At 45.7% G+C, this 13303-nt stretch overlaps 1 protein-coding gene across 10 annotated transcripts in view; it reads left to right on the top strand.

The window, feature by feature from the left end:
- ARMC9 (armadillo repeat containing 9) overlaps positions 1-13303 on the top strand; it is a 138594-nt gene that overhangs the window by 103490 nt on the left and 21801 nt on the right. For all 10 annotated transcript variants that reach the window (XM_032637400.1, XM_032637398.1, XM_032637403.1 and 7 more), the window contains exon 20: positions 5469-5573. In XM_032637400.1, coding sequence (XP_032493291.1) covers positions 5469-5573 — 105 coding nt within the window. The remainder of the gene's footprint in view (positions 1-5468; positions 5574-13303) is intronic.

Raw genomic sequence — 13303 nt, 5'->3', positions numbered from 1 at the left:
TGTGTGACAATAAGTTTCCACTTCTCTGGGATAAATGCCTAAGAGCATAACTGTTGGGTCACATGTAGCTCCATGTTTAGCGTTTTGAGAAACTGCCAGGCTGTTTGCCGGAGTAGCTGCTCCAGTTCTGTGTTCCCACCAGCAACGTATGTGTGATCTACTTTCTCTGCATCCTCACCAGCATTTGATGTTATTACTGTTTTTAACTTAGCCATTCTGATAGGTGTGGAGTGACTCACTGTGGTTTTAATTTGCATTTTCCTAATAGGTAGTGATGTTGAACACTTTAATGTGCTTATTTGTCATCCACGTGTCCTCTTTAGTGAAATGTCTCTTCATATTTTTGCCCATTTTCTAACTGGATTGTTTGGGGGTTTTACTGTTGAGTTTTGAGTATTCTTTCTATACTTTATATATTTAGATACTAGTCCTTTGTCGGGTATGTGGTTTCCAAATGTTTTCTGCCAGTCTATAGCTTTTCTTTTTGTCCTCTTAACAGGGTCTTTTACACAGCAAAGTTTTTAAATTTTCAATAAAAATCTGATTTATCAAATTTTCCTTTTTATGGACTGTACTCCTGGTATCAAGTATAAGAACGCTTTGCCTTGCCATGGGTCCTGAAGATTTTCTCCTATTCTAACAATTTGATAGCTTTACATTTAAGTCCATGGTCCATTCTGAGTTAATTTTTATATAAGGTGTGAGAATTAAAGTAAGGTTCTTTTTTTTTTTCCCCATGCATGTCCAGTTGCTCCAGCACCACTTGTTTTTGTTTGTTTGTTTGTTTGTTTTTAATAACAGTGGTTGACATTTATTAGTCATTTACAGTGTATCTGGCACTTTTCTAATGTACAGTTTTCAGAAGTGTCCTATGAGTTAGATTCTATTATTACCATGATTTTACAGATAAGGAAACTGAAAGGTAGATGGAATAAACCGTACAAAGCCCAATGGCAGATGACCATCAGAGCCCATGTTTCTAGCCTATGTGCTCTACTATCTCCGGTATAGAATATTTTACCTTCTCTAGTATTAAGATATTTTATGATAATTTTAGATTTTAAAAGTTTCCCCGGTGATAATTTACTTTTTCACACCAAGAGATCTGTTCCAGTTTGCAGCAATCTAGTCAATAATTCAAAATTTTCATTATTGAATCTTCGGGCAGCACCACTTGTTGAAAAGACTGTCCTTCCTCTGTTGAAATACTTTTTGCACCTTTGTCAAAAATCAGTTGGGCGTATTTGTGTAGGTCTGTTAGGTTCTCTGTTTTGTCCAGTTGATCTATATCTCTCTCCCTCTGCCAATACCACATAGTCTTGATTCTGGTAGCTATATAATGTCAACTGGGAAAAAAGTGCACTACCTAAAAGTTGAGAGTTATGTTTTATTCAGGGGCTTTACTGAGGACTGTAGCCTGGGAGACAGCCTCTCAGACAGCTCTGAGGGACTGTTCCAAAGAGGTAAGGGAGGCACTGGATATAATAGGAGCTTTTGCTGGGGAGGAGAATGTAGTTGAACATCAAAAGATTACTACTAATCACACACACACACACACGAAAAACGGACATCTCAAGTTAACAATTTTAGTGCTTTTCAGTGTATGGGAAGATGCAAGAGCCTGGGCTCATTGAAATTACCGTTTTGATATTCATCTTAACTATCTAGGGCCAGTACCTTGTTTTTTTCCATCCTGAGTTCCCCTCAGGGTGCACCAGCAGGGGCGGCTGCAGTGGCTGATGACTTTATGGCCACAGCATCCTTCGTTTGCTGAAATGGCAGACGACAGTCTTTGCCTACAATAATAAGTCCTGAAATCAGGTGGACTGACTGATTCCTCCCACTTTGTTCTTCTTTTTCAAAATTGTCTTAGCTATTCTAGTTCCTTTGCCCCTTCCGTATAAATTTTAGAGTAGTCTTGTACCCATCTACAGAAAAATCTTGCTGGGATTTTTATAGAAATTACATTAAACTTGTATATCAACTTGGGGAGAAGTGACATTTTAACTATGTTGAGTTTCTAATTCATGAACAAGTTAATGTCTTTCCATTTATTTAGACCTCCTTTGATTTCTTTCTTTAGTGTTTTGTAGTTCTCAGCATACAAGTCCTATACACGTTTTGTTAGATTTACACCTAAGTATTTCTTATTTTATTTTTTTTGTGTGTGTGTATAAGCAATTGTAAATTATATTGTACTTTTAATCAGAGTCTTAATTTAAGGCTAGTATGTAGAAATTGATTTCTGTATGTTTATCTTATATCCTGTGACCTTGCTGAACTCACTTATTAGTTCTTTGAGTTTGGGGAGGTCAATTCCTTAGGATTTTCTACATAGACAATCATGTCATCTGCAAATAAAGACAATTCTATTTCTTCCTTTCTGATCTGTACGCTTCCTATTTCCTTTTTTGCCTTCTTGCTCTGTCTAGAACTTATAACACAAAGAATGGTGAGAGTAGAAATCCTTCCCTTGTTCCCAGTCTTAGGGGGAAGGCATCCAGTCTTTCACCATTAAGTATAATGTTAAATACAGGTTTTCTATAGATGTTCTTTATCAAGTACCCCCCATTCCTATTCTTCTGAGTTTTTGGTCATGAATGGATATTGAATTTTGCCATGCTTTTTCTTCATCCATTAATATAATCATGTAATTTTTTTTTCTTCGTAAGCCTGTTAATCTTGTGGATTACAATGATTACATTTTAAATACTGAACCAGACTTGCGTCACTAGAACAAACCCCACTTGGTCATTGTATATAATTTTTTTTAGCATATTGATCTATTGGTCTAATCTATTTGCCTATATTTTATTAAGGATTTTTTTTCATTTTCCTTTAACTTGGTTGTTAAGGACTTTTGCATCTTTATTTATGATGGATATTTGTCTGTACTCTTTTTATAAAAGTACTATCATTGTCTGGTTTCGGTACCAGGGTAATACCAGCTTCATAAAATGAATTAGGAATTATTTCTTCCTCTTCCGTTTTTGGAGAACATTGTATAGAATTGGTGTTAACTTTTTAAAAAGTTTGGTAGAATTCTCCAGTGAAACCATGTGGGCCTGGAGAAGTCTTTGGGGGAATTTTTAAATTAGGAATTCAATTTTCTTAATAATTATAGGATTATTAAAGTCATCTGAGAGGCTTTGTGTTTTTTATCTAAGTTGTCAAATTTATGTACGGTTGCTCATAGTAATCCCTATTATCCTTTTTTTTTTTTTCATTTTTAAAAAAATCTTTTATTTATATAAGTGTGAACTCTACCTCTGTGGATTTCTACCTGATAATCCATTAATATCCACATTTATTTTCATGCTCACATTGTCCCCATTTGGCCAGTGGAAGTCCCACCAAGTTAGCTCTCGTGCATTATATGCACAATTTAATTGTGCATTATTTGTTACAAAAAAATTGAACTAATATATCTTTTCAAACAGTGAAAAAGAACAAAAAGCGACAAGGGCCTAAGAGAAGACAGTGGCAAGTAGAAAAGAAATTTAGAAGTATATAGGTGGCGAAAGTGTGATGATTAACTTGGTATGGGCCTATTATCCTTTTGATGTCTGCGGGTCTGTAGTGATATCTCCTGTTTCATTCCTGATATCAGTAATCTGTGTCTTCTTTTTCTTTGCCAGTCTTGCTACAGGTTTGACAATTTCATTAATCTTTTCAAAGAATCAGCTTTCAGTTTTACCAGTTTTCTCTGTTGTTTTCCTTTTCATCGATATCTGCTCTTCTCTTTATTATTGCCTTCCTTTTGTTTGCTTTATGTTTACTTTTCTGTGTTCTTGAGACTTCCTGTTTTTTTCATTTGTTTCAAGAATGTTTGTGATTGCTCACTGAAGCCATTTTATGATGGTCGCTTTAAAATTTTTTCAGACAATTCTAGCCTCTCTGTATCTTGATGCTGGCATCTCCTGATTGTCTCTTAATTCAGTTTGAGAGCACGCTGGTGCCTGGTACGATGAATGATTTTTTATTTAAACCCAGATATTTTGGATACTGTGTTAGGAAACTTTTGTCTGATTTTAAACCTTCTCTTTTACCTGGCTTCTTCTGACCCTGCTGTGGCAGAGGAGCAGGGGCTTCTCCTCATTACTGTTAGGTGTGGGGAGAAGTCCAGGTTCTGCAGTTGGCCTCTGTTGACACCCCGGGGAGCGGGGGAGGAGACTCCTTGTTACTGCAGGACAGGGGTGAGAGTTCTCCATCCCTGCTGGGCCGCCACTAACACCTCCCTGACTGGAAGAGGTGGTAGGAATGCCTTGTTACTGCCCCCCACGTGGCCTCCCCGACACCACAGGAACATGGTGAAACGTGGCAGTGGTGAACGTCTTGAGTCTCCACCAGGCCTCCTCTGACACGGTCCCTGGTTGCGGGGCAGGGACATCTCATTACTGCAGAGTCGGGGTGGAAGTCCAGCCTCTCCACCTGGTCTCTACTCTCCCCTCCGGGTAGGGGGGCTTCATTACCACCCAGCAAGGACAAAACTCCCCCTCCCTACTTGTCCCTCTCTGATATCACCCCGGTGGGGGTTACTGGGGTGCCTCGTCACAGCCTGGTAAGGGCAGAAGTCTCAGCGGCCTGACGCCCTTGCTGGTGTGGTTGTGGGTGGGATGACAGTGTTTGCTCCGGTGTTTGGTGAGCGTCTAAAAGTTCCATCATGCAGGGCTCCCCGTTTCCTGGTTCTTTGGCTAGACGGAGTAGGCTTTGGGGGACTTTTTTTTGTCTTCACCATGCTCGTTTCCGGGTTGCTGGCTTCTTCAGCGCCAAGTGGGGAATCTCTAAGGCAAAAAGTAAACCCAGGGGACTCGCCACCTTTTATTCCTTGTGTTTCAGGATACCCAGCCAGTCTGCCCCCTCCTCTCCGCCTCTCAGGGTCTCATATTTATTTTGTACGTAATGTCCAGTGTTTTTGGTTGTACTTAGTGGGAGGAACAGGGAAAAATATGTCCACTCCATCTTCCCAGAAGCAAAACGGTTTTTCTCTTTTTGCTGGGTCTTATTGACCGTAAACTGCGGAAAAAGAGCAAGCCTATAATATACAGTTTTGTATCCTCTGTAAGGCCTGCGCATGTGGAGGTGCTTAGTATTTATTTGTAGACTGGCTGATTTGGCTGTTCACGTGGCACCTTGACCTCACAGAGAAAAACATTCTGAGAACTGTAACTAGCAGAGACCATTCAACAGCATCTTGGGTGAACCTCTTCCCACCTGTGGCCGTGGAAGTGTTCATTAGGCGCCCAGCTTCCTAAAGACGTAGGTTGGCATTTTCCCTTTCATCTTCACGGAGGTTGTGAGCGGAGGGCAGACGGCCCTGGAGAACCTTTGAAATGCAGACCCATGAGCCGCTGCTGTTGGGCTAAGGTCTTCCCATTTCATGAGGTGCCCACTTGGGGAGGCGCCCTCTGGGAACTTGCAGCGAGGGAGGGGTCCAGAGCACTCACCCCGTGTCTCCTTTGAAACAGGAGGACCATGACACTATGGAAGCCGATCTGGACAAAGATGAACTGATCCAGCCCCAGCTTGGAGAGCTCTCAGGCGAGAAGCTTCTGACCACGGAGTACTTGGGAGTAAGTACCGTGTGAAGGGGGCGGGACCCCGAAATAGAAAGGAGAGATGGACCGTTGATGGACTTAGCATTTGCGGTAACACATAAGGGTTTGGTTTGGTCTGTTATGATACTATGTTTATTAGAAGATATGTGTCAGCCAGCTTGCTTCCAGCGGCCCTAGTTACTATCCTAAACAGACCCGCTGCTGGACAGAAGGCAGTTAGAGTATAACTAAAGGGCACACTCCAGAGCCTTCGTAACGTCCGAGGGTAAGCCCGTCCTCAGTAGCAATCGTCTGCCCGTCCAGCGTCTTTGTTTTCTCGTGCCTCGTCCGTGAGAAGGGAAGACTGCTGCAGCTTTGTCAGTTGTCAGCACACAGGTGATGGCCGAAGCCATCCGAGCAGGTGAGGTCGCCCGCTGTGGGAGGCAGAGGGTGGAGAGGGAGGGAGGGCAGGGCCGAGCCAGCATGTCAGGCGCAGGAGAAGGAAGACGGGCCCCTGAGAAGGACAGAAAGGGAACAGTCAGGGAGGCTTGAGGAGAACCAGGAGAAAGCAGTGCCACGGAAACCAGGAGGCAGGGGTGTTTCCGGGTGGGCTGAGTGGGCAGTCAAAGCACCAAGAGGCCTGTGGAGTCACACGTCTGTGAGGGGCCATAATCTGAACTCCCCGACGACCCCGAGGCTCCGGGAACGCCTTGCTACCACCCACCAGCTAGGTAGGGAAGGGTGTGAGTCAGCGGAGCTGCCTACTGGCTGGGAAAGGATGGCGGCATCGAGGACCCAGGTGTCTCGTGGAGCCTTGATCAGAGAACACGTGGGTGAGCAGGTGGGATGCCGCAGGGTAAGGTGTCTGAAGGGAGCAGCAATGGCACAGGATGAGGCCAGTTCAGACCGAAGCCCCGTGACAGATGGCTAGCACGTAGGGGTGAAGGCCGTTGGTATTAAAAGGAGCTCCTGGAATTTTGAAGCTGGTGGTTGACTGGGTCGGTTACATGGACCCTGAAATCTCCTCAGATTGGGCAGGTCAGTGTTGGAGCTGGGATGCTGAACAATCGAAGCGAGGACAGTGACTTGGGAAGGAAAAAGGTGGTGGGTGCAGGTGGCGTGAGCCTTTCCAGGGGCAGGTGGAAGCAGAAAGCACCTGTCCATTCCCATTGCTGCCCTGTCCAGGCCCTCATCACCTCACCCTGGGCACTGGTCTCCCTGGTCACCTGGGCCTGGTCTTCCTCATTGTTCAAGGAGTTTCCAGGGGCCCCGGGCTGGAGTCAGTATATGCTGGCAGAACTTGAAGTTGGAGGACAGCCAAGGGCCCAGGCACGGGGACATTGTCGGCGAGGGTTTTGGAGTTTACTCTGCATGGGCTGGGAAGCTGTTGGAGGGCACAGAGCAGGGCAGAGCTCAGTTTGACTTACATTTTACTATATTAACTTCTATTTTCACTCTGGCTGCTTTGTGAAGAATAGACCACGTGGGGCAGGAGTTAAAGAAAGGGGGTGATTTAGGAGGCTGGGTGACCACCGGCCCCCAGTCATGGACAAGTGCCTATAGCCCGCCACTGTCCCTAGAAACAGCTCAGGGATCAAAGGAACCTAACTGACTGCGGAGGCTCCATTACGTTAAGTCAAGTGGGGAGGTAGGTGCTTGAGAAGGGACAGAAGTGAGGCCATCCGGGTTCCAAACTGCTGATGGAAGTCTTGAGCCCTGACTAGGCCTTTGCTTCCCTTTGGAAGAACACTGGCTTTGTCAGGGAAGGCCTGAGCTCCATTTGACAGGACGTGCATTTTTTTTTTCAATTTATTTATTTTTTATTTTATTTATTTTTGTCTGTGTTGGGTCTTCGTTGCTGTGCGAGGGCTTTCTCTAGTTGTGGCGAGCGGGTGCGACTCTTGGTTGTGGTGCGCGGGCTTCTCACCACGGTGGCTTCTCTTGTTGCGGAGCATGGACTCTAGGCGTGCGGGCTTCAGTAGTCGTGGCACACGGGCTCAGTAGTTGTGGCTCACGGGCTCTAGAGCGCAGGCTCAGTAGTCGTGGCGCACGGGCTTAGTTGCTCCGCGGCGTGTGGGATCATCCTGGGCCAGGGCTCGAACCCGTGTCCCCTGCACTGGCAGGCGGATTCTTAACCACTGCGCCACCAGCGAAGCCCTGGACGTGCATTTTTTTTTTTTTTTTTTTGCCGTGCGCGGGCCTCTCACTGTTGTGGCCTCTCCCGTTGTGGAGCACAGGCTCCGGACGCACAAGCCCAGTGGCCATGGCTCACGGGCCCAGCCGCTCCGCGGCATGTGGGATCCTCCCGGACCGGGGCACGAACCCACGTCCCCTGCATCGGCAGGCGGACTCTCAACCACTGCGCCACCAGGGAAGCCCTGGACGTGCATTTTTAAAAGCAAGATTCTCATCCTTCATGGGCAGGTGGTGAGGAAGACAGAAGGCAAGTTGGTGGGGCTTCTCTGGAGGATGGTGGCGAAGCTGTCGAGAACTCAGCCCTGAGATGCTGGGACTTCCCCACAGACACCACTGCACAAGCACGCGAGGGTCAGCAAGGATGTTCAGACAGAAACCCCAGTACAGCCCCTCCGCTAAGTAGCTTTTAGCACCTCTGCACAGTGAAATGCCGCGGGTGAGATCTTATGTTGATGTGGTGAAGATTTTTAACAGCAACAACGGAAACAAGACACCGAACATGCTGGAACTACCAGTTTAATCTTGCAGTTTGGTGAGGCACAAAGTGACAGAGCTTTCAAATGAACCAACAATCCAGCTTAATGGCATCCAGAAATGGTGTCACTTTACCATAGCCTGCAGTTCTAAATCTTCTTAATGCATAGGTACTGTTCTTTGACCAGAAGGAAATATTTAGAAAAGTTCTACACATGCTTGTTTATCTCATTGGTGTCAGTTAACTTGTCGGTGGCAATGTGAGTGGTAAGAATGAAGTACAGAAAGAATTCACTATAGGGACGTAAAGACCAAGGTTATTAGTTTCCTAGGGCCGCAGTAACAAATGGCCATAAACTGGATGGCTTAAAACCACAGAAATGTATTCTCCTGCCATTCTGGAGGCCAGCAGTCCACATCAAGTTATCAGCACGGCCACACGCCCTCTGAAGGCTCTAGGGGAGAACCCTTCTTGGTCTTGCACCTTCTGGCGGCTCCAGACCCTCCTTGGCTTGTGGCGGTGGAACTCCAGACTCTGCCTCCTCTCCTCTTCTCTTTGTGTTCTCTTGTCTCTTATGACACTCTTCACTGGACTTAGGATAATCTAGGATGATCTCTTCATGTTAGGATCCCTAATGTAACTACATCTGCAAAGACTGTTTATCCAAATCAGGCCACGTTCACAGGTTCCCGGGGTTAGTACATGGACAGATCTGTTGGAGGCCACCATTCGACCCACTCACTAGACCAGGTCACCATAGGATCTCATGTGGAAACACTTTAAAGTTTTATTAGGAAACTTACTGTTGAGCAGTAATCGCTGAGGTTATAGGAACACTGCCCATTTTGCTGTCATTGTTTGTTAGACTCCTCAGCTGCCCTCAGCCACCCAGTCTTGATTTGAAATTGACAGCCGGCCAGCGCTGTGAGCTCACCTCACCTGCCCACCTTTGGCTCTGGTGGTTCACGCGGGGGTTGTGTACTCATACCTGCTAACTGCTTGTGTCAAACGAGGGAACCTGCCAGAGATAGAAGGCGTTGCATTTCACTAGGGAATGTGCACCGCAAAAATCACAATTCACGCCTCCCTCCCATTCTGGTGTACTGGGTAGACTGTAGATTTTTCAAGATCAGTGGAAAGCTGTTGACTTTTAGAAACTTGTATTCAAAACTTTTTCATTGAACCTGTGCCATTTGCCTAACACACAACAGAATGCTGGCAAAGTTTCTCAAGCTGTTATCTTCCAGAAGTTTACAGAAGATGACACAGAGCAGATAAAAGTGTGCTGCTGTTGAGGGATGGGGGGTCAGGGGGTTGACGGGTATAGTCCTGTGATGTCAGAGCTGGCCATTGAAGGTGCGTTAAAATAGAGTCTAGGGGCTTCCCTGGTGGCGCAGTGGTTGGGAGTCCACCTGCCGATGCAGGGGACACGGGTTCGTGCCCCGGTCCGGGAAGATCCCACATGCCGCGGAGCGGCTGGGCCCGTGAGCCATGGCCGCCGAGCCTGCGTGTCCGGAGCCGGTGCTCCGCAACGGGAGAGGCCACAGCGGTGAGAGGCCCACATACCACAAAAAAATAAAAAAATAGAGTCTAGGTCCCAGCCCAGACCTCCTTACCATAATCCCAGGAGTGGTAATTGTACACACCAGTGATTTAAAAACTATAATACTAGTTAGGGCGTGAGCGGGGAGGTGCAGTGAGGGCAGCCTGCCAGGGTGTCGAGGGGATGGAAGGGAGCCCTTCCCAGGGTGCCTGGACCCATGGCTCCCCGCTTGCTGGGCATCGATGGCCACCCCGCGCCCTGCAAGGCCACACTCGCCGCCTGTCCTCACCCCCCCAAGTTCAAGCAGATAGCGCCTGCGCACTGCAGAGCCCGGGCCGTGAAGAAGCTGGCGACCACAGGGAACTCAGGGAAAGCTTGGGCAGAACAAGCCACTTTTCCTGGACTTGCCTGAGCGTGGTGGTGGCCACATCCCATGTATCCGTTCACTCATAGTTCTGGTGAAAACAGCGCCCTTTTGTGTTTCGTCTTCAGGCCGTGATCAGCAGCAGATCAAGACTGATGACTTGCCAACTTCTCCTTGCTTGGTTATTTCTAAATCTTTCAGAATCATCCATATTATGCCGAATAATCACTTAGTTCTTCCTAAAAAGAGTGCCCTGCTTTAAATATCTTCAGTACCCTGGGTAAAGGCGTGTAGATATTTATCATAGGATCTCAGTTGTTTTGTTTTTATTTTGAAGTTTCAACTTATTGTTCAGTTACCTTTAACAACAGTCATAGGCGTGCCTTAAGTTAGCTGGGCTCACGTCCTGGGCCAAGTCCTGTGCGGATTGCCTCACACATCTGATTCCATTTATTTCATCCTCCCAACAAAGGATGGGGTAAATTCTGCTCATATCGCGTGTCATAGATGAGGCAGCTAAGGCTGAGAGCGTTGGGGAGCCTTCTCAGGTGTTATCTGAGCCTGCTTGCTCTTTACCACTAAGCTCTGCTGCCTGCTGGGAGAGCCGTTGATTTTCCAGTGAATTCTGTTCCGTATTTGAAAGTTTAGAGTCTCCAACTGTGTGAAATATTCAGAATTACTCTGTGGTCCAATTTCTGAGCATAGACTCAGTTTGGAGGGGGAATGCCTGGTGTCAATGCTAATCACTCCCTTTCCACACTTCCTTTTCTGCCAAGTTGGTTTGGAGATCTCCTAAAGGGCTGGTTAAAGCAGGGGTCCTGGCCCAACCTCCGGACAGTCTGAGTGTGTGGACCTGGCCCCAGGAATCTGCCTCTTTATTACACCCCTCAGTGGTTCTAAAGCCAGCATCTGGGCCATGGAAACATTGCCACGTGGGCAGACCTCAAGGTTAACGGGGCCTCAGCAGGGGTAGTGAGTGCATCTGGCCAGGGGGCAGGGCCAGCCCGCCGGAGACAGGGAAGAAGCTTGGGCGCCTGCAGCTGGCCCTGTTTTACTCGCAGTGAAAACCAAAACCGGAGAAGGAAGGGCCTCAGTTTCCAATTTTTCCTTTTTTTTTCCCAAATTTGTCTCCAGTTTGGGGTTTTTTCCTAATCACTTTTCAACCAATTATTCCTGCTCTGCCTGACTCTGATGATTGAAAAGTCACTTGGAACTAACTAAAAAGTCCATATTCCTATGTGTGAAAACACAACCAAACAAGCAGGGGGAAGAATCCCCAACCCCCAAAGATTCCAAATCCTTTTCTTTTTCAGTTTGTTTCTGGGATTCTTTTTTCTGATTGCAAAAGAAATACATGCTTATTACTGAAAAGTCAAAAGTAAGCACAGCATAAACAACCACCATAATAATTCTGTCCACCCAGAGATAACCACTGTTCCCTCTATTTTCCGTTCATTTATCTCTGTATCTCATCTTTCCTTTGTCAGTTGGTTTTGAGCTCATCTGCAAGTAGCAGGGAATCCAGCCTTATCAGACCCCAGGCTCGTCTCTTGCCTTCTTTCACCCAGCCTGTCAGAAGGGAAGATCCAGGTTTTGTGGGCCCTCCAGTTTACAGGGTTTTGCAGGCCTTCTTTAAAACAATGGAATACAAAGTTTAGGTATAAAAGTGAATACTTAGAATGAGACTAAGAAAAATAAATCACAGTCAAGTTCAAATTTTAAGAACTGACAGATTGATAACCAATAAGGACCTACTGTATAGCACAGGGAACTATACTCAATATCTTGTAATAACCTATAATGGAAAAGAATCTAAAAGAGAATAGACATATGTATAACTGAATCACTTTGCTGTACACCCGAAACTAACACAACATGGTAAATCAACTATAGTTCAATTTTTTTTTTAAAAAAAGTAGGTAAAGGGAAAAAAAGAAAGAACTGACAGGGATCTCAAACAGAAAAATAATGTTTTATTAACTAGCTGCTTGCCACGTGCTTCATGGTTTTCTTTCCGTATATTTTTTGTTTTATACTCTTTGATTGCCTCTACATATGTTGCAACGAGTTTGTAATATTTTCTACAGAGAAAGAAAAGAAAATTAGTCCTTCCTGTAATGTATTTGATCAGCTTTGTTTCTACCTTTTTTTTTTTTTTTTTTTTTTTTTTTGGCGGTACGCGGGCCTCTCACTGTTGTGGCCTCTCCCGTTGCGGAGCACAGGCTCCGGACACGCAGCCTCAGCGGCCATGGCTCACGGGCCGCTCTGTGGCATGTGGGATCTTCCCGCACCGGGGCACGAACCCACGTCCCCTGCATCGGCAGGCAGACTCTCAACCACTGCGCCACCAGGGAAGCCCCAGCTTTGTTTCTTATTACTGATAGATTTGAAATTTTTCTCTTGGCTTCACATTTAGTTTTATGGTAATGCTGTGTAAATTTTTAGGATTGTTGTTAAATTTGAGAAAACCATCCTCAAACTTCTTTCATAAAGAAACTGGAAGATTTGGGGGCATTTCAAATTTTCCTGTGCACTGACTCTTCATAAATTCTCTGATGGTGTGTGGAATTCTAGAAGCCACTTCCACACCAGGACAGCTAGCGATGTTTGGCTATGCACAGAAGTGACTGGGAATCATATTTCCCACTAAACTCAAATTAAAGGTCATCCGGGTTCACCGTCCTTTTGGCTAAGTTCTAAATTGCCTTTGGCCATTCCAACACCATGAGGGGGAGTATGGCAAGGGAAGTGAGAGTAGAAAGAAACAGCAGCTTTAAGTGACTGCAACTGAAACATGCTACTTCTGCAAATTTTACAAAAACCATATGAGCACATTGCCAGGGCTCTTTCCGGGGCTGTGAAGCTTTGGTTTCATTAGCTCCATGGGCGCTCTGCCTGGTGCATTGGCCCTTCATTCACATGCTTGTTGCCTCTTGGTCATAAGACGATGGATGCAGCTCCTGGCACAAAACATGATAAAGTCAGGAGGAAGTCAAGCGTGCAGGCCAGCCAAATCCACCCCCTCTACAGTGCTTTTCCCAAAGCTACTTCTGGTGTCCCCCACTTACTTCTTTTTTTTTTTTTTTTAATTGGAGTATAATTGCTTTACAATGGTGTGTTAGTTTCTGCTTTATAACAAAGTGAATCAGCTATATATATACGTATATCACCATATCTCCTCCCTCTTG

The sequence above is a fragment of the Phocoena sinus genome, chromosome 7 (assembly GCF_008692025.1).
Source record: "Phocoena sinus isolate mPhoSin1 chromosome 7, mPhoSin1.pri, whole genome shotgun sequence".
Classification (NCBI taxonomy): Eukaryota; Metazoa; Chordata; class Mammalia; order Artiodactyla; family Phocoenidae; genus Phocoena; species Phocoena sinus.
The sequence above is the reverse complement of the archived record's forward strand: the minus strand, read 5'-3'. Positions and strand labels throughout refer to the sequence as shown.